This window comes from Montipora capricornis, chromosome 8 (assembly GCF_036669925.1).
Source record: "Montipora capricornis isolate CH-2021 chromosome 8, ASM3666992v2, whole genome shotgun sequence".
In the NCBI taxonomy this organism is placed as follows: domain Eukaryota; kingdom Metazoa; phylum Cnidaria; class Anthozoa; order Scleractinia; family Acroporidae; genus Montipora; species Montipora capricornis.
This window is the reverse complement of record NC_090890.1, coordinates 40,857,314-40,878,717: the sequence shown is the minus strand read 5'-3', so window position 1 is coordinate 40,878,717 and position 21,404 is coordinate 40,857,314. Positions and strand designations below refer to the sequence as shown.

General features: G+C 40.6%; 1 protein-coding gene and 1 pseudogene across 1 annotated transcript in view; one reads left to right on the top strand and one right to left on the bottom strand.

The window, feature by feature from the left end:
- The window catches only part of LOC138059573 (NACHT, LRR and PYD domains-containing protein 12-like), a 5,887-nt pseudogene extending 784 nt beyond the window's left edge, over nucleotides 1-5,103 (bottom strand).
- Nucleotides 5,104-6,396: 1,293 nt separating this feature from the next.
- LOC138059046 (uncharacterized) overlaps nucleotides 6,397-21,404 on the top strand; it is a 17,832-nt gene continuing 2,824 nt past the window's right edge. The window contains exons 1-10 of the mRNA XM_068904555.1: nucleotides 6,397-6,585; nucleotides 7,066-7,087; nucleotides 8,535-8,604; nucleotides 9,294-9,403; nucleotides 10,204-10,326; nucleotides 10,623-10,799; nucleotides 11,011-11,056; nucleotides 18,024-18,168; nucleotides 20,400-20,513; nucleotides 21,146-21,228. Coding sequence (XP_068760656.1) covers nucleotides 6,507-6,585; nucleotides 7,066-7,087; nucleotides 8,535-8,604; nucleotides 9,294-9,403; nucleotides 10,204-10,326; nucleotides 10,623-10,799; nucleotides 11,011-11,056; nucleotides 18,024-18,168; nucleotides 20,400-20,513; nucleotides 21,146-21,228 — 969 coding nt within the window. The 5' untranslated portion in view covers nucleotides 6,397-6,506. The remainder of the gene's footprint in view (nucleotides 6,586-7,065; nucleotides 7,088-8,534; nucleotides 8,605-9,293; nucleotides 9,404-10,203; nucleotides 10,327-10,622; nucleotides 10,800-11,010; nucleotides 11,057-18,023; nucleotides 18,169-20,399; nucleotides 20,514-21,145; nucleotides 21,229-21,404) is intronic.

Here is a 21,404-nt window from a genome sequence, read left to right as displayed (position 1 = left end):
CGACAGAGCTACAGTGTCCACATCACTTACATAGTCAAAATCGAAGGAAACTTTGTGATGTCTATACTGTTCACGGTAATCGGTCTTGATGACATGTTTTGCAAATTTTTTGTCTTTATACTCACAAAGACACTTTGCTTTTGCCAAAAAGACTGGTCTCCTTCTTAGAAATACTTCTTCAAAATAATTTTGGCTCCTCAATGACAAAGGCAGTTCTTCAAGCAATTGTTCCATGAATTTGTCGTCTCTTTCAGTTGATAGGACACCAGCCATGAACTGCAAAGTCATTACGGAGGCAGTTCCTTTTGGGGGAACTTCTCTTCTTTTGGCAAAATAACGAGCAGCTAAATATTCATGAAGGGTTAAGTATGTAAAACAAAAATGTTTTGTTGTTTGAGAAAAGGACACCCTGAATGGCGGGCCACAATTGAAAAGGCCGTTTGCGGCTTTAAGGTTTAAAACTTCATGTGAACTGAACCTTGCCATGTCCTCTTCATTGAAGAAAAACTTGTTTTCCACAAGCATCTGAGCTGCGAACTCCGATAGTTTATCCAAAATGGTTGGGTGACGAAAACCTTCGGTTTTGTTGTGCTTTAATTCAAAAATGTTCACAATTTCAAAATACAAGTCACTTGTTGACACTGGAAAATCACCACCGACCCTGTCTGCAGATTCGTTTAGAGTGTACTCCATATAGGAACACATCAGTGCGCATAGCACAGGTATGTGAGCAAAACTGAACAGATTTTCGTTACTCATAACATTCTCAACTACAGTGTTCTTCAGGGTTTCGTCTTCTTGAAAATAACTCTCTATGTATTTTTGCACTTCCTCTTTGGAAAATCCTGTGATTTGAAAGTGCCGACCAAAACGAATTCTCGCGCTGAGAATGTCCGATTCATCTGGTCTCGATGAAATCAAAATAGTCGACCTTTGTAAAATTTCACCTCTCAATAGCTTGGAACAAATTGCAGATACCGGCATTTTCTCTCGGGAACTATTTGGATATCTCTGATGAGCACCGTGTTGATCAAGAACATAATCTTGTCGGGAAAATTCATCAAAACCGTCCATAATTATCAAAACTTGTTCTGGATGGTCTAGAATGTACTGGAACAGCGCCTCGTCAAGATTAGATTGATCATCAAGCACCGAAGAACAGTTAATGATTTCTCTCAAAGTTACGAGCTCATCTCCAAGTAAATTCAATTGACGAAATGTCAGCAAGTATACAAACTTGAAATCTGGTACTGATCCGACATTTCGTGTGTGAAATAACGTGTCACGAATTAGCTTCTGACAGAACAGCGTTTTTCCGATCTCTGCTTTTCCAGTGAGAAGAATTGAATTCATCGTCAGCATTACTTGTAAATATTTCTTGACTACTTTGAATTCGATTTCCTCTGACTTGGGCGTATCTATTCAAACAATTCTCCCTTTCAAAATTCTGTTCCTGGTAAACAGGTTTTCGTCCTTCTTGGATAAGAACATTGATAAATATTTCATCTGTCTTTCTGCGAGGCTTGGTACCAAAATCCATTAATTTCGGTTGAAATTCCGTTTGTGATTTTATGGATGCCTTCAAAACTTTTGAGTAAGCATTCACTGCTAAAAAGAAGGTCAAGGAGGTAAGGTAATAATTAGCCTTTTGCATGTTTTGGATGCGCACTGATCATGATTGACACAACTCCGAATTCCAATTTTATTAGCTAGGGCAAGTATTAACAAAAGGAAAATTGGGCAAACGAGTTACTTTGGTCAAATTGAGGGGGTGCGAACCATCTGAAAACGTAGAACTGTTTTGAATAATGTTAATCAGTCATAATCAGGGAAGCAATTTAAACAGTGAGATGTATCTTTGCTATAGATGGTTACTTGAGGATGCTCGAACAAAAATCTGAATGTTCCTTTATTTTCTCTTGTTTGCTCTATTTAGACAATTTCAGTTTTTGAGGTTAATCGGGACAATTGTCACGTGGCATAGCTTCCACGGGACTCCCATAGCTTAGTGGTAGAGCATCCGCGAGTTTCATTTCAGATTGTCTTAAGTTCGACTGTCGCAAAGAAGCATTTGGATTTTTTCCGAGCACCCCTACGGAACCATTGATAAAAAGATACATTTCTTCGTTCATTTACCGGGGTCTCATTTCAACATCTCCTTCACTTTAGTGTCATTTACTTTATGTACTGAGCCGAGGATTTTTCCAGGCATTGAACGTGCGAGACAGTTTGACAGCAATCGGTAATCCGTCTATGGCACGAGAAAGTGATCATCGCCTTTTAGTTTTCGGATTTCGAATTCTTGGCCACGGTTTTCCTTCGCGTTCTCAGCGGCCATCACTGTTCATCGAGAGAACAGAAAGTACTTGCATAAAGATCTTTCGCATGAGAAAAGAGTTCATGCACCTCCCGGAGCAAAAGGAAAAAGTCAACGTTTGTTTCTTGAAACCTGATTTTTTACAGATAAAAAATGGACCACCGAAATGTTACTGACGGGACTGTTAAGAAACGCACGCCTAGTATATAGTAAAGTCAGGTCCGCTGGTGTCTTAAAGGATGGGACACAACAAACAAAAGATTACAGAAGGAGATGCTTATAGCGACTCCACTAAAATAAAAGAATCCTTCACAAATTACATGGACAGAGTCACGTTACAAATTATTCGCTGAGGGACTCCGTGAACAAACTTGCTGTTCCAATGCCACGCACCAGTTTTTTGAAAAACAGTTTTAGCTAGAGCGCTGCAGTGTTTTGGAACAGCTTACCTTCTGAGCTGGCAGAATTACTGAATGATTTTTGTCGACAGCTCAACTCGTACTCTTCTTAGACACAAGGCATTCATGTAAAGCAGTCTTTTAGGTTTTACTTTTTTTGAAATTTTTTTTAGAATATTAGATTTATTTAGGATATGATGTATTTTGTATCTGATGAATTTACCGTGTTAAATAAAAAAAAAAATTCGGGTTATTCGCCTTACGGTAATCAGAAGCCCATGAGTACTAGCGTCCCTGTGCACTTTATCCTTGAGTCAACCTTTGCTCGAGTTTTTCTGTTTTTAGACTGGATAACTGTTAAGCAGGAGACTCACATTTGCATCAATTTGCATACATTGTTTGTGCTAATTCTGTCTTCCTTTGACAATAACTTAATTCTGAATGGCCATTCTAAACAGTGCGTGCAGAGACGAAGAACTCGTGGGTTCTAAAAATAGAAAGATACGCGGAAAGGTTGACTAATATAGAGCTTGTATGGGAGAGGAAAGCTCCTACTCAGGGGCTCCTGCAGCTAGTGTCGACATCCAAGATTTTTTGCGGCCAAAATCTAGACAAAACTTGGTCAAGGAAAGAGTGATTTATCTCGGTCTCAACTTCTTATCCGAAAAAGGCTGTTGAAACTTATCCTAGAAGAATATATGAATTATATATATGGTCCTCGTTTTTATTTAAGCAATAGAGGACGTTTTCGTGTTTCCATAACCTCATCTAAACACACGGAGGAGTTGGGAGAATTCTCAACAGTTATGCAAACCCTCGACTGAGTTTCGGGTTTGCATTACTGTCTCGGATTCTTCCAACTTCCCCTCGTGTTTAGATGAGGCGATGGAAACACGGAAAAAAGTTCCCTATTACTTTTATAAAATGTTTCTCAAAGATAATTTAACAAATAAAGTAAAATGTTGGTTTTTTAACTTCTTGATTGAAACAGATTTTCTTGACACACGCTCGTATCTCCTACCAACCAATCAAAAGGCGCATCTGACAATACATAACCAATCAAGATTCATGTGATGTCACAGCCGTGTTTCCATACTCTCATCTAAACACAGCTGTTGACCAATAAGAGTGCGGGTAGTATATCCTAATTATTTTATAATAACAAATAGCCTTACCTGTTAAATCGGTTCCCGCGGCACTTTCGCCTTCTAAGGTAAAAACATCTATCAATTGTTGTAGGAACATTTTTCTTCTTGCTAATAAATGAATAACTGTTAAAAGGCAACAAACAATAGAGATGACCACAATCACGACTATGACAATGTTTAGTTTTGTTTTCTCTTTGTGGAGTAAATTGCTGCATGTTATGTTGAAAGCCGCATAATTCATTCGGGTGTCTTCGTGATCGCATTTGTATTCTGGAGGAAAACGAAGGCTCTGAAAAATGCAGAAGATACCCATAAGGACAGTGAGAAGAATAAATTGAAGGCAAGCATGTAAAATCATTGCTAACATTAGCATTCGTGTCTGGCGAGTTTTCTCTTGTTCATGAAGCCCTCTTTTGATTCGTTGAAACAGCATGGCACTCAAAAGGATAAAAGACAGCCATACAAGTCCCAAAATAGCATACATCACAGCAGCAAAATCCAGTGGGGTCAGCAGTGGGCTTAATGCAGCGGAGTAACTGACATAACAGCGTTGTCTAACAAACTCATTTGTTCGTGGAAAGCAATGGAACGCCTCCAAGTCCTTGTCCCGGTGGTCCTTTAGCATGCCAATTACGAAGGGCCAGGACGTCAAAAAGAATAAAAAGTGAACGCCGCCAAATATGGTTTGAGTCTTCAGCGCCAGTTGAGAAAGATTGTCCATCGCATACGAGAAACAAGGGCTAAGAGATAAGAGAGAGAGAGAGAGATTCATAAAACTAGGTCTTAAAGAATGAACAGTAAAAGCCTCAACTTGGAATTCGTAATGTACATGCGGTAATTCCATCAATTTGCTACCTAGAAACATTGTTACAGTAAAGCTTATTTCTATCGTTCCAGATTTATGAAAAGCGGTGGACAGTATAAGATTCACCTCGCTGTCCTCAAAGATTTGACTTTTCGAGCGTTCGTGCCTGTAAAACCACGTTATGAGACCCAGTTTCGACAAAATCATATAAACTGCCTTTCAAAACTGGTTTATCTTGTTGTTATAGAGTGAGAGAAGTATATGGAACTCATCGGGAAAAGATGTTATCAGTGATCTAGAGCTACTTTCCGTGATTTTATGAATATTTCTACTTTACCTGAAAGGGTGCCCACTTTCCCTATTGAAAAGTGCTCTGATAAGCCGCAATCGAGCAAAAATCCGCCAGAAAGCTTCGATCCACTGTCGGAGACATAAAATGACAATTGGGGCTTTGTGAAAATGAAATTTCTGGTTTTGTAGGACTTCTCGAAAATGAAAACATTTGGATTTTTATTGACAGTCATTGTCGTAAATAGGTCGCCAAAACTCTCACCTGACCGAATACGAAGACGCACGAAAAGTTTCACAGCGCGTGCATAACTCACGAACATAAACAGGTCTCTTGGAAGCGTGCTTGAGTTCAACAAAATGAGCCCCAAAATTGGCAAGAATTTGTGACGCTGATGAATTTGAATAAAGCAGCTGCTATTTCCAAAACGATGGAATTACCTGGTGATAAATAACCTCGTCTAGGAGAGTAATTCCAGTTTGACTTTGCAGAAACAATGGTCAACCTCAAGAGTTGGGCGATTGTGATCTTTGTGTTGAATTCACACATTTATTGTCAATCTTTAAAACACTTGAAAGAAAAAAAAAACAAACTAACAAAAACAAAAACCCGCGAGTAAAGATGCAAGGTAACTTGATCACGGCGCACGCTGAATTCGATGTCACTTTTGATTTTGCGATTTACTTGTGCAGCCAAAACTACAATAGAAAAATTGAACGTCGCAAAAATCTCAAATGTTGCCTCATGGTTGATGATGGCAAAATAATTTATTCTCGATCGATATTTCCTGAAAACTTCTTTTCCTCTTCCTAAAACCTGTGTATCAATATTTATTTACCTTTGCATCAATAGTTGTTTTGCATAAAGCAGGCTAACAAAATCTGTACTTGCTTAGTTCGCATTTTTGAGCGTTAACACAGAATTTTCGGTCCTATTTTTCTGACGACGAGTCGTGCGGCAAGTCGTACATTTTGAGGTCACCCATCCAAATACTTACCTCGCCTGACAGGGCTTAAAACTAGCACTTCACATTCACTTCAGTGAACTTTTGTCTTAGAAAGCTGTCATAAGCTCAGAGTGCACGCTTAAACTTGTGGTGAAAAACAAGTGGTAAGGGAACTTGAAAATGATCAACATGTCTGCCTCGAAGCCAACCACATGTCTTTTCAGGGGGCTATTTATCTAAGACATCTACTATGGCACTGTAATGATATACGGTACCAAAACAATATCGTGAACTATTAGAGCTACATATTTCGCAAAGATAACTTGAATCTCCTGGAAGACAAAACGCAGCTCAGTTGACAATAATACAGCACTGTGTTACTGCACTACCACATGTACACAACGCGTGCCTATTTTTTTTATATTTTGACATCCAAGTGATAGTCACGTGACTGTTAAGTTAGCTGAACACCAGGCTTTGGCCCGTGTTTTCTGTTGATGAGTTGGCACTAGCAAAACAAATGTCGCCGCATCATGCTTATGCACTATTACTAAACAACTTCAGCTGAGAGCGAACACAGAAAGTCCTGCAGGACAAGTTGTCATGGAAAAAAATCCGGTCAAACTGTACGTTTATGATATTTCAAAAGGGTTTGCAAGCCAATTATCCCCTATGCTTCTGGGTGAGTTTTAACCTTAATGCTTAATGCTATCTCGACTGGTTTTGAAAACCTCGTCTTTTTCGTGTTACTGGTCTCATTGAACTTCAAGGCTGTGATGACTCAGCTATCGACCTAACGACGATGGTTGCGATCCACGAAGTTTTTTCGTTCAGTTAAAAAAAATAGTAATTTGCCTCGTCTTCCATGTACAGTATCAGACATGTCATATCATGGAATGGAACGTACATGTATTTTGCCCAATTTTGCGTCGTTTCAAAAAAATCAAATCAATTTCTTTTAGACACAAATCATTGGTGAGCTTGAGGCTCTTCTTTCTTGACAAAAATGTACGTGCATTATAAAAGGATGAGTTCGATGAAATCTAAAATGGGCCGGATCTATAAAATTAAGCGGCTATACGAGTCTTAATTAAATACAAGTAGGATAAATTGAATAATGGTAAGAAAACGAGAAAACCCTTTTTCTTCTGTTAATTTCCAGGAAAGAGAATTAACGGAGTTTGGTAAGTACTCTGTTTGTGTTATCCGCCTCAGCCTTTGGCTTCGGCAGATAACACAAACTTTGGCCTTGATAATTATCGCTAACATGCTCAACCTCATCCAATAATTGTTAAATATCATGAATATCATGAATTATTAATGAGTTTTATAAGGTTAAAGGAGAACTGAAGATAAAAATGGAATATTTTTTCCTTCGCCAAATTTGTAGTGCCTGACTCAGTTAAAGGAAATATTGGAGTATTTTAGGGGTTCCTTACATTTGGACGTCTTTATGAGGCCAGAAAGATCCGTATTGATCACTCGATGGAAGTCCGCCATTTTGCCTGTATTATAGCAGGCTCGGGCGCTAAGCGTGACGTCATTGCGCACACTTACTTGAACGCGGGAAACTTGAAAAATGGTTCAGTGCGCTATTGTGGGCTGTTCTAATAGAACTCTCAGACACCAAAAGAGTTATAAGTTTTCATCGCTTCTCTGTTTAAAATGAAGTCCTTCTCAAAGAATGGATCATCCGAATTTAGAAGGAAAAACTTGCAAACTATCCAACACTGTCACATATGTTCGGATCATTTCGAACCCTCGTGTTTTGAAGGCATCTTGGCCATTAATCTTGGCCACAGCGGTCGATGCGACAGTTGCGTGTAATTGATGAAATGTTAACTTTCTGACTCCATCAATTCCATTTATACCCAGTAAATAAGCTATGTTTTCTCTATTTGGGAGATTTCAGTGGCAAACCCGGTGCCGGAGAAGTGAACTGAAAAGTTGTTTTTGCAAGAAACTGGGAAACGTCATTTCGTAAATGGCATTCGTGCGTCAAGCTGGGTTTTATAGACTCTGCAATGATCACAAAGTTTGAAAATTCGCAAAACTATGAACAGAGTTATGTGTTAACTTCATACATGTTGTTCATTTCTCGCAGCGCTCACAATCCACGTGCTTGACTGAGACCCACAATGGCAGTTTGCAGCGCTTCTCTTTGCAAACACACGGTCGAAAAGCTAGAATGCTTCGTTACACAACGAATAGCTTGATCTGTCAGCACTTTTAAGTTTAATAAACTGAGGCCTGTGTTATCTGCCGAAGCCGAAGGCCATGACGTCACAACATGGCGGCAGACATTCCTTTTTTGGAAGTAACCGGAAGAAAAAGAAAACAAAATGGCGGGCGTTCAAATTAGAAAAACAACCAAGGATTTCGGGCAATTACAAGGCCTTTCAAGATGAAAAAGGATTTTTGTTGTTTTTTTAGGTAAAGGACGTTATATTTCGACAATAATAAGACACGAAAAAAATTCATCTTCTAGCCTTCAGTTCTCCTTTAATTATCATGCTTTGTTTCAATATCATAAATTGTAAAATTTGTCAATGATACATGTATGCTTGCATTTAATTTTTCAGTTGCCTATTAAATCTTTGAATTGTGTTATCACGTTGGTTTACTTGACAGGCATACTGGTATAGTTTGTTATGACAGGGAATTCTTTTATGGAAGTGGTGGAATACAGAGTTGTATGCCAGTAAGAAATTTGTTTGTGTTTTTCTTTCTGAATCCTTGGCTTCTTCCTGGCCCCACCCAACTACCACAAGTGTATGAGCTGCACTTGTAGATAAGCGGCACCCCCAAATTCCAAGCATGATTTTGAGAATAAAATAACAACTTAAAATAAGCACTCTGGCAACAAGAGTAGCTTGTTCGTGGTTGTTCGTGATATTAAAACATGCTGAAAAAAAATGCTGTGTATTTTAGAAGTTAATAAACTCTTAAAATACCTTTTATAATAAAAAGCTTATCTTTAATCGATTTCCCTAATTCTTGCGACTGACGACATTTGTCTTCATTGTTGAAGCCCACAGTTGTAAAAATGATAAAAATGTGTGCAGCTTTAAGGTACTCATTAAACCAGTTTGCAAATTTGGTTTTATCAATTGAAACAAGGTGCTACAGGAAACTATAAACCACCATAAGAAAGATTTGAGCTAACTTTTCATGCGTTACCCTCAATGGGAGCCTTCTCATTAAAACTCCTAGTTCAAAATCCCTGCTGTATGAAGTTTTTACAGAAATGTAACCATAAACGCAAAGTGAAAAAAATGAAGACACCTACACTTTGGACTCTCATCATCTGTGTTCAAATATCGTACATTTAATGCGAAATAACCATTGTTGTCATTTTATTTAATTCATTGTTTGTGTGCTTTTTTAAAGGGGGGTACAATTCTCAACATTCCAGATGAAGTAATAGATTTAGGAGAAACTGAAATTACTCAAGATGTCTTTATTGAGTACTTACATGGAATTGGGCAACAGGATTTTCGGTAAAAATTATTTTTTACCCCCTTACCTTAAATAAAGACTTCTTTTTGAAGAGCAATCTGTACAGAACTACTCACCCTCTAGAATGTAAAATTTCCTACTGTAGGCCTGAGTGCCAGCTAATACATCTGCATTTATGGCGACTGGTTTTGTGGAGGGTGATGTTTTGGTCTTTGGAAAGAGCACAAGGCTGCATTTTACACTAGTGATTCCACCACAGTGGCATATGTATTTCAAGGCTGCTGCCTAAGAAAATTTTACCGGAGCGCTTCGGGCTTCCAACATTAAAAGTTAGTAGCCCGAGGCATTTTTACAAGAGCCCAGAATGAATTAATTAAAAGTGAGGATGAATCACATTGCGCTCGCAAGTAAGGCGCCCTAGGCGACTGGTGCCCGTTAGGCAGCAGCCTTGTATTTATAAAAAGGAATGAATTAGTTATATCCTATGATTATTTAACAATTATTCGCTGAAGGCGAAGTGATTATCGGTGAATATTCACCGAGACGAAGTCGAGGTGAATATTCACTGATAATCACTGAGCCTGAGGGGAATGATTGTTTTAGTATAAATACACAGGTGATTATTTCATAAAAGAGAAAAAAAAAAATTCAATGCGAAATCATCTTCACTTACAGTCACTGTGGCAAAACGACTACTGGCAGCCATTTTGTCCGTCCAGGTGATTATCGGCTGATAATCCGAGATAGCGAGCCAATGAGAGAGCGCGATTTTGTATAATCACCTGTGTATTTATACTAATACATATTAGTCAATTATTATTTCGTTTCATTACCTCTACAGACCTGAAAAATATCATCTGTTTGAACACAACTGTAACACATTCTCATGTGAAGTGGCCATATTCTTGACAGGGAATAAAATACCTCAACACATTCAAGACCTCCCTTCTGAGGTTCTGGGCACGTAAGTGTATGCAATTATCTTGATGTTAATTCTTTGAAGGGGTCCTTAGATTTTACTTACAGACATGCGTCTTTAGCTTACTGATGACTGCAGGACTTCATTTTCTCCAAAGGGAATTAAAACCTTGCTTAATTCAGAAAATAGAGAAAGTTATAATGCATCATAAGTAACAAGGTCAGCAGAATGAATTTTAAACCCTTTAAAACCCAAATTCCAAAGGACAGCTTTATGATCATAATATGCTACTATATTATTTGGTGGAATAAAGTGATGTATTGTATTAAGTTAATTTTCAGATCCTTTGGTCAGATGATAAGACCTTTAATTGACTCCATGACAGTCACACCTGCAGCTGAACCAGGGGTGTCAACTACAGCCTCAGTGTCATCATCATTAAATGGACCTGAAACTATTTTTGAACCAAGGAAAACATCTTCTGGTGCAATAAGGCTTAGAGAAAAGGCAGATGGTTGGTTAGTTCTTTTTCTTCTCAGTTTGTTTCCAGGATCTTTTGCATCATTACTGTACATGTATCTCGCTGTAAGCCCAGTTTAGTCATGGAGACCAACAAAGTAACTCTCTGAAAATGTGTACTGTGATGGCAAAATCAACGGAATAATCTGTTGACAATTAAGTTGGTGACGACTTCAATTCTTCTTTCTGAGTGTGTAATTTGTTTTTTAGTCAAAGTGCTTCATTGAGGAAACCTAACACGTACAATCAAGTTGATGTAAGTCTGCTGTCCTTATACATCATTTCATTCTTTTGACTGAGTTATTGTGGGTAAACACATGTCATTGCATAATTTTGTGACATCAAGTCTATATGTTTGAACAAAGAATTCTTTAAAGCTAAGGGATTGACCAGTGATAGAACTGATGCAGCATTATGCAGGGCCTTTCATTGAGCTTCACTTTATTTAATGAACCTCTACTTTAATATCAATATAATAATTATATTATTATTAGTCATCCTGATGAGAATAATGTATAGCCTAAATTTAAAGTTACTATTTTATTTAGTTATCATGATATTTGAGTATAAAAATAATAGCTGTTAATGCTGGTAAGCAAATACTGGGCAGAGCCTGGGAGGAGAGAGAGTGACTTCCCATCACGTGACTACCTTATTTGGCTCAGTCTCTCATTCTTCCCGCCATATGAGCCCTCTCGGTTTGAAATTTCCAAAGCTCAACTCGTTCTGTTGTTTCTGCTCAGCATTTTAATCCCCGCTATGGAATTTGCTGGCCTCACAAACGAGGTTTTACGCCTCCTGCTATCGCAAAACAATTTACCTATATCTGGAACCTGGGAACAATTGATTGAACGCCTTCATACCATAGATACATCCGCACCATCTTGTAGCTCGCGGACCCGAAGCGCGGATTCCCATCCTTCCGAACCGGCAGAAAAAACGTTCATGCCCCACCGTGAACCCGTCTACTTCAAGTTCATCTGCTGAGGACATTTCACCCTGTGTAGATCCACCAGAAACTGTCCCCATTCCCGACGACGCTTTGCCTGTAACACACGGTCAACAACGGTCTAATCTAATCCAAGGTGGCATCCAAGCAAGAAGACCTTCAAACACGGACACGTCCCAACCATGCTAGCCACTCTTATCTCCACCATCATGGACGAAAAACTTAAGAATATACAGCCAACTCAGTTCCTGCCTCAACCGCAAGAGCCTCCACCTCAACCTGTGACACCTCGATAAACACCACGGCAATTGGACCTCGCCGATCCCAACTTCGTCGCCAGCCTTCTCAACCAACCCAGCGCCAGCAATGTCATTCCTCCCACTATCTCTCAAGGACAGTCTTTGCTATCCTACCAAAGTTAAACAGGCAATATTAAAGGGTGGGTATGTTGAGTTTGACACACTGCTGCCAGAAAGCTCGTGCCTTTAAGACAACGATCTTCCCGGGGTATGTATTTCCTTCGACGGAAAACAACTTAGCGTTCCCTCTTCCTCTCGGAAAAAGAAAACCCATATTGATTCTATCGACAAATGGCTATCGGCCTTTGCTGTGTATTGTACTGTCCTTCTCACTTCTTTTCCCCAAAGGGCGGTAGAGATGTTTTCCTATCAAGAGATTATTCGATCAGCCCAAAGGAAGTTCGCAGGTTTCGTATGGCTTTCCTATGACATTGACTTTCGTCGGAAAGCAGCCACAAACCTCGCCGTTTATTGGGGAGAGCGGGACCCTCAACTTTTTCTAATGAACTTTACTGGGCAAGCTAAATCCTCCTGTACAATCTGCGGGAGTGGGGATCACACCATTTCCAGCTGCTCCCTCTCTGCCCTTAGGCAACCTTCACACCGAGTCTGCTTCAACCTCACCCGGGGAATCCAGTGCAGCAAAGACCCATGCCCCTTCATTCCTCGCTGTAAGACCTGTAATGGAGAGCACCCCTCCTACCGCCATGAAGACTCGTCTTCAAAAACTAGAGGCCATGGTGATAAAAAATCAGCAAACCGCTAGTTTCTTGCGGTCCAAAAGGCCCAAACTCCTGTTAATGTCCCTTTGTTACGCGACCTCCTTAAACACCACCCCTATCAGAACTTTGTTTCTTACCTTTGTGCGGGCTTGACCAATGGCTTCAGGGTGGGCTATAAGCGGCCTCGTATCTCTAGATACGCCCCTAACCTTCCGTCTGCGAACCATCAACCCCAAATCATAGAGGCCAACCTCCTTGATGAGGTTCAGCTCGGTCGCATTGCCGGCCCCTTCCAATCCCCTCCTTTCGAAAACTTTCAGATTCACCCCCTTGGTCTTGTCCCAAAGAAGAACGGTGAAAAATGGCCTACTATTTTTCACCTATCCTATCCTAAGGGGTCCTCTGAAAGCTTAAACGCCTGTATACCCATTGAAGACTTCACCCTCCAATACATACGTATCGATGATGCCATTTCCCTGGTTCTTGAACATGGCCCTGGCTGTTTCATGACCAAAACCGATATCCAATCTGCCTTCAGAATAATCCCTGTTGACCCTGAGGACTGGGAGCTCCTGGGAATGGCTACTACTTCAACAAAGCCCTTCCCTTTGGCCTCCGGAGCACCCCCTTCATTTTTAACCAGCTTTCTGAATCCCTTGAGTGGTTAGTTAAGCATTATTTAAAGATCCCTTCTATCATCCACATTCTGGACAATTTCTTCATCGTTCAACCACCTCCCTCCTCCCTCTGTGCAACAGCCTTGTTTAAGATCCTTACCCCCTTCACAGAGTTAAACATTCCCCTTGCCCCTAACAAAACCTTCCGCCCCACCCAAGTTCTGGAGTTTATGGGAATTACCCTTGACTCTGTCCGAATGCAAGCTCGGCTTCCTGAGGATAAGTTAATATGGACCCGCACCCTACTTTCCACATGGTCTTCAGAAAGGGCCGGTGTTTTGCGCGACCTCCAGTCCGTCATCGGGTCTTTACAGTTTGCTTGCAAGGTCATCTCACCCGAGCGCCCCTTTATGTAGGCTCGATTTCCGCCGCTCACTCGAGTTCGGGTATCCTCCCCCGAGAAGAGACGGCTGGACGCGTGAGCGATAGATTGTGTCTGTGACGTAAATTCAAAATATAATTTATGCGAGTTAATAGTTTCGGGGAAATAGCATTAGACATCCCAAAAACACTGATTTTAAGAAAACAGAAATTACATAACAATGCTTAAAACGTCTGTGCGAAGTTTCCAGATGATACGAGCTTGAGTTTGTGGTTAAATGATCAATGTGAGTTTGAATTCAACCAGCGAATCATGAACGAAATCTTCGGCTGCTTTAGCTCTCAGTCGACTTCATCGGCCCCCTCGTTTTGCCACCAATAAACTCAGCAGTAATTTCAATTGATCTTGAGCAATTTTACTTGCTCTTACATTAGCGAAGTATGAGGAGAAAATTGCAAAAGCAATGAATTTGAAAGCCGTATTTTGACCTTGGCGCCAACTGGAAAATCAGTGAAGTTTGCGAACTCAGGCGGTAGAAAACGACACAATTCCCATTCTCCAGCTTCTTGAACACTTTTCGTTGTCGCAATCTTGGATGTTTCCTACCTTAAAAGCACTGTAAACCTCGAACAGGCCGGGTGAAAGAATACCTTCGCAGCCAAAACATATAATTTATGCCAGACGGATTTCTGCAGGCGAGTTTCTGATTGGCGGAGATTAACAATGGCTCACCTCACGCGTCCAGCCGAGATTTCGGGAGTGAGCGCTGGCTCATTTCCCGAAACAGCGGCTCGTAATCGAGCCTACCCTTTATGCAACGCATATTCAACCTAACCCACAATGTCTCCAAACCAGGGCAATTTACCTTAACAGAGAGTTCAGGAAAGATGTTGCCATGTGGCAACTTTTTCTTGACCGCTGGAATGGGGTTAGTCTGTTTCTCACCCCCTTCACCGAACAATCCCCTGATATCCATCTTTATACCGATGCCGCAGGTTCTATTGGCTTTGGAGCCTTTTTTGATAATCATTGGTTTCATGGTTCATGGCTTCCAGGTCACCACCTTAACCCTGCCACAGGTTCTAGCATCACCTGGCAGGAGCTTTACCTTGTCTACCTCTCCTGCATGCTCTGGGGCCACATGTGGGCCAATAGGAGAATTTGCTTTCATTGCGATAACCAAGCAACAGTTACTATTCTATCCACTAAGAGCTCCCAAATTCCCCGCATCATGAACCTTGTTCATTTATTCATTAATCACCCTCCAAACCCTCCTCTTCAACTTTACCGTTACCTCCAAACATGTGCCTGGAGTCGACAATGGCATTGCTGACAGCCTGTCTCGATTTCAGATGTCCCATTTTCGCCAGCTCGCGCCACATGCATCGCCAGTTCCATGCCCGATCCCTCTTTTCCTGACCAAGGTTTGACTGTACAGGCCGTCACCTATATCTTCAAGTCCATCGCCACCTCAACTCGTCGGACATATTCCACCGGTGAGCGCTATTTCATTCAGTTTTTCCTTTTCCACAATCTCATTTCCTCCTAACACCCCTTTCTTCCTGCCCACCAGTCCACCCTGATCCATTTTGTTACTCATCTGTCCAACACAGTTTCTTACGGCACAATTAAAGTTTATCTGGCAGTGGTCAACAACCTTCACTTTGAGTTTGGCTGTCCCCTGGACCTTTGGGCAATGCCAGTCCTTCACAAAACTTCGAGGGAGATCAAACTTTTCCATGGCACTGCAAAGAAGGCTCGCTACCCAATCACCTCTTTGGTTCTCCATAGAATCTATACTAAGTTACAATCATTTCAGTCTTCCGATGTTGACTCTTCTATGCTATGGGCTGCATTTACTCTTGCATTGTTTTGGCTTTTTAAGAAGCAGCGAATTTACCCGCAATGGCAATTTCGACCCTCAGTCCCATCTTGCTATAACAGACATCTCGTTCCATCCCAACATCCGGGATCCTTCACCCTATTTTATTTGACATTGTAATCAAAAAGTCCAAAACTGACCCTTTCCGGGAGACAGCCAGGCTCACTATAGCAAGGTCATACTCAGATGTATGTGCGGTCACTGCTCTGCAAGATTATATGCTCCAAACTGCAACTCGAGACCCTGGCCAGCCACTACTCAGATTCTCCTGTGGACTAAATCTCACCCGGACCCAACAACTTAAGGACTCTTCTAAACCTCTGCAACATTGACAGCTCCTGCTATGCCTCTCACAGTTTTAGAATCGGTGCCGCTACGACCGCTGGAACCGCTGGCATTCCCGACTGGCTAATCAAAATTCTGGGTCGCTGGAAATCTAATGCATACCAAGCTTACATCAGGACCCCCAAGGAAACAATATGTAAAGTTCCCAAGTAACTGGCCTCCAGCTCCTCCTGTTAATAAATCCCCCTGGAATCTTTGAGAATACTAGAGTGTCTCATTGACATTTGCGTTCAGTGATGTACAATGGTAGTTGCTTGGATAGCTTTATCCTATTTTTTCGTGTAGTTCAAAACCTATAGTGTTTTCACCTATGGCCCCAGCAATTGTGTTGGCATCCTCTCCAATCTTGGCCCGGTCGATTTGCGCTATCCCCCCCCCCCCCCCCACCACAACCCATTTTTCTCAGGTGTTTCGATATACTCTCCTTCCATTCCTCTGTTAGCCACATGCCGGCAGTCACACAGGTGGAATCACTATCCTAAGGTTAATGCCATGTTTTTTCCTTAAAACAGCTCAACAAAAAAAAAAACAAAACAAAACAAAAAGGTTCATTTGGCTTCTTAGGGCTTTTGGTGAGATTCTCTTTCTTTGGGCTCTCTGCCCTTACAAGTCCACGTTGGTCTATGGTAAATGACTATCCTACCAGAAATGTTTTGTGCGAGAGACTTTATCCCCTCCAGTCTTAATGGAACGTCCATTTGTTTGGGTTCTCCCTGCTCATGTCATGATTTCGTATAGTTCTAAACGTATAGCGTTTTCACCTATGGCCACCGCAATCACATTGGCATCCACTCAAGCTTAGCAGCGTCTGTTTTTGCTCATTCCCTCCCACCCACTTTCCTCAGGTGTCGTTTCCCATTCCTCTTTTAGCCACATGCTAAGCTTAATGCCATGTTTTACATTAAACAACAACAACAGCACAAGCCAAAAACTAAAAAAAAATCAAAACAAAAGAAATAGCAGAAGCAAGGCCCATTCGACACTTTCTGTGACATTCTCTCTTTGGGTTTTCTGCCCCTTTCAAGTTCATGTTGTACTATGGTTAATGAGTATTTTGACAGTAATATTTTGCGCTAGGGTCCTATCCCCTCCAGTCGAATGTTTCGTGCGAGGGTCCTATTCCCTCCAGTCTCTGTGCGATGCCTGTTGGTTTGCGTTCTTTATGCTCATGTCATGACCCTTATCTCCACTCGTGGGTTCTCTCCTTTCACCAACGTTCGCTTTTCGCTATTGCAACTCGTGGAGATGGGGTCATTCTTTCTCCCTGTCAAATTGGGAACAAAACCACTAAATGGGCCTCACACAGGGCACTCCTCGTCTATCTCGGCGTTTTGGGCGGGGAATTGCTGCCTGCGGCACCCCTTCGGCAGCCCTGTCTGTGCTGAAGCTCCGTTGGGGAGGGGGCATATTGTTACTTTGCTGGACTGAGTTAACTTGGCCTCAGGACATTATGCTAGCAACTATGCCCGCCTTGCAATACAGGCATGAGGCACCCCCTCGGCTAGTTGCCGAGGCCCCTCATCCTTTGGTCCATACCGGCGGTGGGTATTATCCGCGTCTTGCCAGTACATTCCCTGCCCCTCGTTTACGCCCAAGTCGCGTCTATTGTCTTTTATTGCGCACCTAAGCATTAACTTTTTATTTATTTGCTAGGTTTAGCTACATAATTCCAGACTTTTTTTTGGAAATTTCAGACACCAAAAAGAGTTAACAAAAAAATTGACAAATTTGAAAATTTTTCACAGTCAAAAACGTTGATAAACGTTTTTTTTTTTGTAGAGTAAGAGAGGACTGCTACGGCAGTGTCAAGAGCAGAACAAGTTATTCACCAAAAGACGAATTTCTTTCTTTTTTGGGAATTTTAGAGAGTTTATGGAGAATTTTAGATATTGCTAAAATAATTTTAGAGCTTTTATCGGGAAATTTTGGAAAGAATGTTAGGCCATTTTTCGGTAATTATGTAGCTAAGCCTCTTATTTGCCTTTTTTTCTTGTGTTTTATTTGCACATAAATTATTTTTTATTCAGACACACACGGCACTTTATCTCAAAGAGAATTTTATGAGTGCTGAGGGATTTTCAGACAAAGATGCTAGTCATTTTGACGAACTACAACAGTGCTTTGAAAGTAATAAAACAACAGAAGTTAATGAAAGGCAAATCGAATTCCTGGGTAAGAATTATTGAAAACTGTCTGAAATGCTCATATGCCATTTTTTTATACATCCAATATCAAAACCACCAGTTTTATGTGTGTTAATGTATGCAAAGTTTAACTGTAAGAAATTAATCGAAATAAAAATTGGCTACAATCAAAGAAAAACCATGATAAAAAAATCGACGGTGATGATATTGGTAGAAAACAAAAGGTTTAAGGCTAGCACGCCATGCAAGTGCGTTTTTAAGACATTTTGATACATTTATTAGCCGTCATCACCTTGACAGCGTGAAATAAATGTCGAAGAGTTAATCCTATGACTATCTGTAGTTGTTAATTTTTTTTTTAATGGGTACTTTGGGTCAGGTTTTCTTTCTCATCCGGGGTTGCGTTTGGGTGTTAATATTATATAGGGGACCTAGAGTCCTATTGTATTATCACCTACCCTTGGGCGAATCACAAAATAAATAAATAAATAAATAAATGACCGAATTTGGGGTTACTGGAGAACGTGAACACCCGGCGATGAATTTCCAATTTTCAACCTCCACACCGTTCATTCCAACAGTTGCCAGAATAATTAACAATTATTCCATGAGCGCGCGTTGGATATGAGTTGGCTATAACCAGTCTCATATCCAATTAGCGCGAATGGAATAATTGTTTTATTAAATTTCTCAAACTCCAAAAGTTTAGATAGTACGAAATACGAGCGAAAAAAGCGAGCAAATCCGAGCGAAATCGAAAAAACTTAATGAGAACTGATGCGATGTTTTGTAAGACCTTGTTGTCAGAGAGACGCAGGGTCATCTCAAAAGCATTTCTTACCATTTCGCGTTCTTCTAAATGTCGGAATTGATCCAAACTTTCAACAAAATGTTTTTTTTTTTCTGCTTTATGCAGAGAGAAATTTCGCTTTCCGGCGAAAAAAATCTTAGCTTGACGTTTTAGGGCGCAATGATTTACCATATAAGGTCAAATTAAGGTATATGAGCTGTCATAATTATGAACTGATAACCGAGATTGTTGAAACCAATCAGAGCACGAGAAATGCATTAACCGAGGTTGAAAATTTAATAAACTTGGAATAACCACGGAGTAGAATAACGCGCATATTGTTGTGTTTTTAGATTATGTTGTCGTATCCGTCGCCGTCGTCCTTGCGTTTTAGCTCCTTGTTATAATTTCGTGCTGGCAGTGGTGTCGCATGAACAGATGTCAAGAAAAACCTTTTGGAGACGGGGCGGAAAATGACATTTTAAACATGTTTGATTTTTTTTCGCAGAGCTTTCAGTTTTTCGACCTCACGAACTAGCCGAACTATATACTCTCCAAATTACTCAAAAGGAAGGGTTGAGGATCAAATCTTGCTGCTGTGTGCTCACGTTTTGTGAACAATCGTGTAATTTGGTCATTTCACATTGTACGTTTCCAGAGAACGAGAAACTTGTGAACAAATGTTCCAAACTCAGGTGCAGAGCCGTTGTTTAGCATAATTTTTTACCATCCTATCAAGAGTGGGCGAAAGCTTTATAACTGTTGATTCTCGAATGCGTTTTTCTGCCTTTGCGGCCGGCTGGATATACGAATTTATTTGGTATTCATCTCTCAATTGAAATCCGCCCAAGAAGAGAAAGAAAAGAAAGTTTTTTGTTCAGATTCTGTAAGTGTTTTTACTTAACTCTTGAGTGGCAAGATTTTGAGCTTTGATTTAGATCTAAAGGCCGGTTATTTTGAGTGTAAGTTTTGTATTTCACGGTCCGCCATTCCTCATGTTCAAAACTGATTGATTGGATCTCAGAGGGTTGGATCCAGGGAAAAGTGACGTCAAAGGCTCACTAGCTTAAAATTTCAGCATGTGAATGCAGCTTATTATAAATGCAAAACGCGAGTTTAAAGAGTCTGAAAGCCCAAAACTCCCGTACTGCATATTAATTCTGCGGCGTACACTCGCATTGCATTCTTAAACTGTGAGCCTTTGACGTCATTTTCTCCTCGAATCAGTTCCTCTCAAGAACTTAAAGTTAGTAATGGCGGACCATTAAATAGGGAAATTCCAGTTAACATAAACAGGTGTCTTTTTTAAATCAAGGCTTAAAACTTTGGTCGCTTAGTGTTTGGTTAACATAGCTTTGAAATCCAAAGAAAAATAAGAATTCATTTTTTGGTCACAGGGGCACTTGAAGGCTGAAAGTCAGTGCTACTGAATGGTGAAAAATCGTATTATCTCGTTTCTAATTTAACAGATCGGGTTTTTGAGAAATTCTCTTCACAAGAGGAAGGAGGCCTTGCATTTCAGCAAACTCTACGTCTTCTGCAAGTGTTTTCATCATGCGAGAAACTCTTTTCTAAGTCCAAAGGTTGGTCTCTAATCTCAACACAAGGAGTCCTTTGAGGCACGCAATTTGACCCAGCTTTATAAAAGTCAAAGTAGTTTGGTAGAAGTGTCTGTTTCAGCGTGGTTTTTAGGCGAGGACTTTTGGTTGGCTACCTCTTCCTCGCGCAAATCTCTAAGTCTCCCAAGCGAACTACAAGCACAGAGACAATCGATCTACTGACTTGATTTTGGGAATATGAAATGACGAAAAATTAAGCGACTGTCATTATGCATGTGTGCTATTAATTTTAATCACAAAATGACTTTAAACACTTTCAATCGCATTCAAATTATTGTCATAGGTCTCGCCCCTGGTCCCCAACGAGGCTCTGCCCCCTGTTACCTTCTGTTAAAAGAATTGACAAGAACCATGTATTTAAAAGTACCAAGTTAGTTCGTTATAAGAATCTAACGACTGTAAAATCACAGATTGATACCAAGAACCCTTGACGTAACATTGCCAAATTAAGGAAACGGTTTGACTGACTTTCGACTCGGGAGAGTATCAGTAGTTTCAATGTGCTTGGTAGACAAGTCAAAGCATTTCTCCGCAATCAATCAGACCCGTTGTTTAAAAATTGATAATGTTAAGTGATTTTTTTTTTTGTGAAACAGGACTACAGGAGATGGTCAAGAAGACCTTTGGGATTTTTCCGAGTGTAACTTCTTGTTCGACACAAGTTGAATGCGTTAAATTGGTGAGTGCATGATGACATGCTCGTTCGTAGCTTGCTGCCCACCAGCTGGCTCTGTGTTCGTCAGGTCCCATCTCGAAGAGCTTCGCCCTTCCCTATTTAATTCCCAAGATAGTAAGAAATGGTGATTATCAAGGCTTATTAGACCGAGTTTCAATCGAGTGTCGTAAAACCAAAAC